Genomic DNA, 1,520 nt, shown 5'->3' with positions numbered 1-1,520 from the left:
CAATTATGTGGGCATGGCTAAATGTTCTATATAGCTAGTAATATTCCACGGAATATTAAAAACGACGAACATGTAAAACTGAACTTGAATTTGTCTATAAATTTACAGTATATTGTTTAAATGAGACGGTATATTTTGGTATATTTAACGATAAATCCGCGGTAACACTGATTCCAGTCATTTATCTGCGACGCTTCTAAAAACTGAAAATTTTGCCTGCAAAAATTCTTTAACACCTTCTCTTGCAGCATTTAACTAAAGAAAATACGTAAAGGCGAGCTTTCAACCAATAAAAAGGATAAAAAACCGAAATATCAGCACTTTTAAACGCTTGTGTAGAGCGAAAAAATATGCACATATAGGAGCACTCGTAAATGTACATATATGTGTCTTTCTACTTATATGCATTTCATCGACGCGTACCTGCATATGTGTGGATTCTTTCGTGTGCGTGTTTTTCTAGAAAATGTGTTTTGTTTTTTCTATATGCATATATTTCCCACGTTTTTCCTATTTCTAGGGAGAAAATATCCAAAATGCCCAATATTAAACTGCAGTCCTCGGACGAGGAAATCTTCGATACCGACATCCAGATCGCGAAGTGCTCTGGAACTATCAAGACAATGCTTGAGGATTGTGGAATGGAGGATGATGAGAATGCTATTGTCCCTCTGCCGAATGTGAATTCTACCATTTTGCGTAAAGTTCTGACCTGGGCCCACTACCATAAGGATGATCCTCAGCCCACTGAAGATGACGAGAGCAAGGAAAAGCGCACCGACGACATCATCTCGTGGGACGCCGATTTCCTCAAAGTAGACCAGGGCACACTCTTCGAGCTAATCCTGGCCGCCAATTACCTAGATATCAAGGGTTTGCTCGAGCTGACTTGCAAGACCGTGGCAAACATGATTAAGGGAAAGACTCCAGAGGAGATACGTAAGACTTTTAACATTAAGAAGGACTTCACTCCCGCCGAAGAGGAGCAGGTGCGCAAGGAGAATGAGTGGTGCGAGGAGAAGTGAGAAGGCGTAAAAGGGAAGCGGTTGACCATCAAGCCGCCTTCAGCTGCTGGCTGATTACACAATAATTTAATAATTTTCATTTATTTATTTTTTATTAACCCTATTCTGCGGTTACTTTGTCATATACTAATTAAAATATGCGAAATGTATATGCACCCTATGCGTACCCTTTGTACCCTATGCGTAAGAAAAATAGCTTCACATGAATAAATTTAACCAATCTAAAAAAATTTCTGGGTTGTATCGTAGTCCAGTGCTAGTGTCCCTCGAAAACTTAGTGCGTCGTGGGCACTGCCATCGCAGTATGGGACTTGGCTGCACTTGTCTTACCAGAAGCCCTGATGAATGTCGTTTTCAGACACTATGCTCAAAGATTATAGGGGTATATTAGTTTTGTGGTGGCAACGGAGGTTGCCATTAGTATATAAATAGCTATTCGGTGGTTTGTGTTTGAGTTTTTTATGCTAATTATTTCGTTTTGTGTGTTTAGGGAGT

The 1,520-nt window shown here is 39.9% G+C and overlaps 1 protein-coding gene across 1 annotated transcript; it reads left to right on the top strand.

Annotated features, from left to right (window-relative positions):
• The first annotated feature begins 386 nt into the window (after positions 1-386).
• Positions 387-1,255, top strand: LOC6603752 (S-phase kinase-associated protein 1). The gene is made up of 2 exons (XM_002028681.2): positions 387-447; positions 521-1,255. The coding sequence occupies exon 2, from the start codon at positions 537-539 to the stop codon at positions 1,023-1,025; it is 489 nt and encodes a 162-aa protein (XP_002028717.1). The 5' UTR covers positions 387-447; positions 521-536; the 3' UTR covers positions 1,026-1,255.
• The last annotated feature ends 265 nt before the right edge of the window (positions 1,256-1,520 follow it).

Source organism: Drosophila persimilis, unplaced genomic scaffold (assembly GCF_003286085.1).
Source record: "Drosophila persimilis strain 14011-0111.01,24,50 unplaced genomic scaffold, DperRS2 tig00000622-arrow-arrow-pilon, whole genome shotgun sequence".
NCBI classification, from domain to species: domain Eukaryota; kingdom Metazoa; phylum Arthropoda; class Insecta; order Diptera; family Drosophilidae; genus Drosophila; species Drosophila persimilis.
Note: the sequence above shows the minus strand (reverse complement) of the source record. Positions and strands in the feature narration are given on the sequence as shown.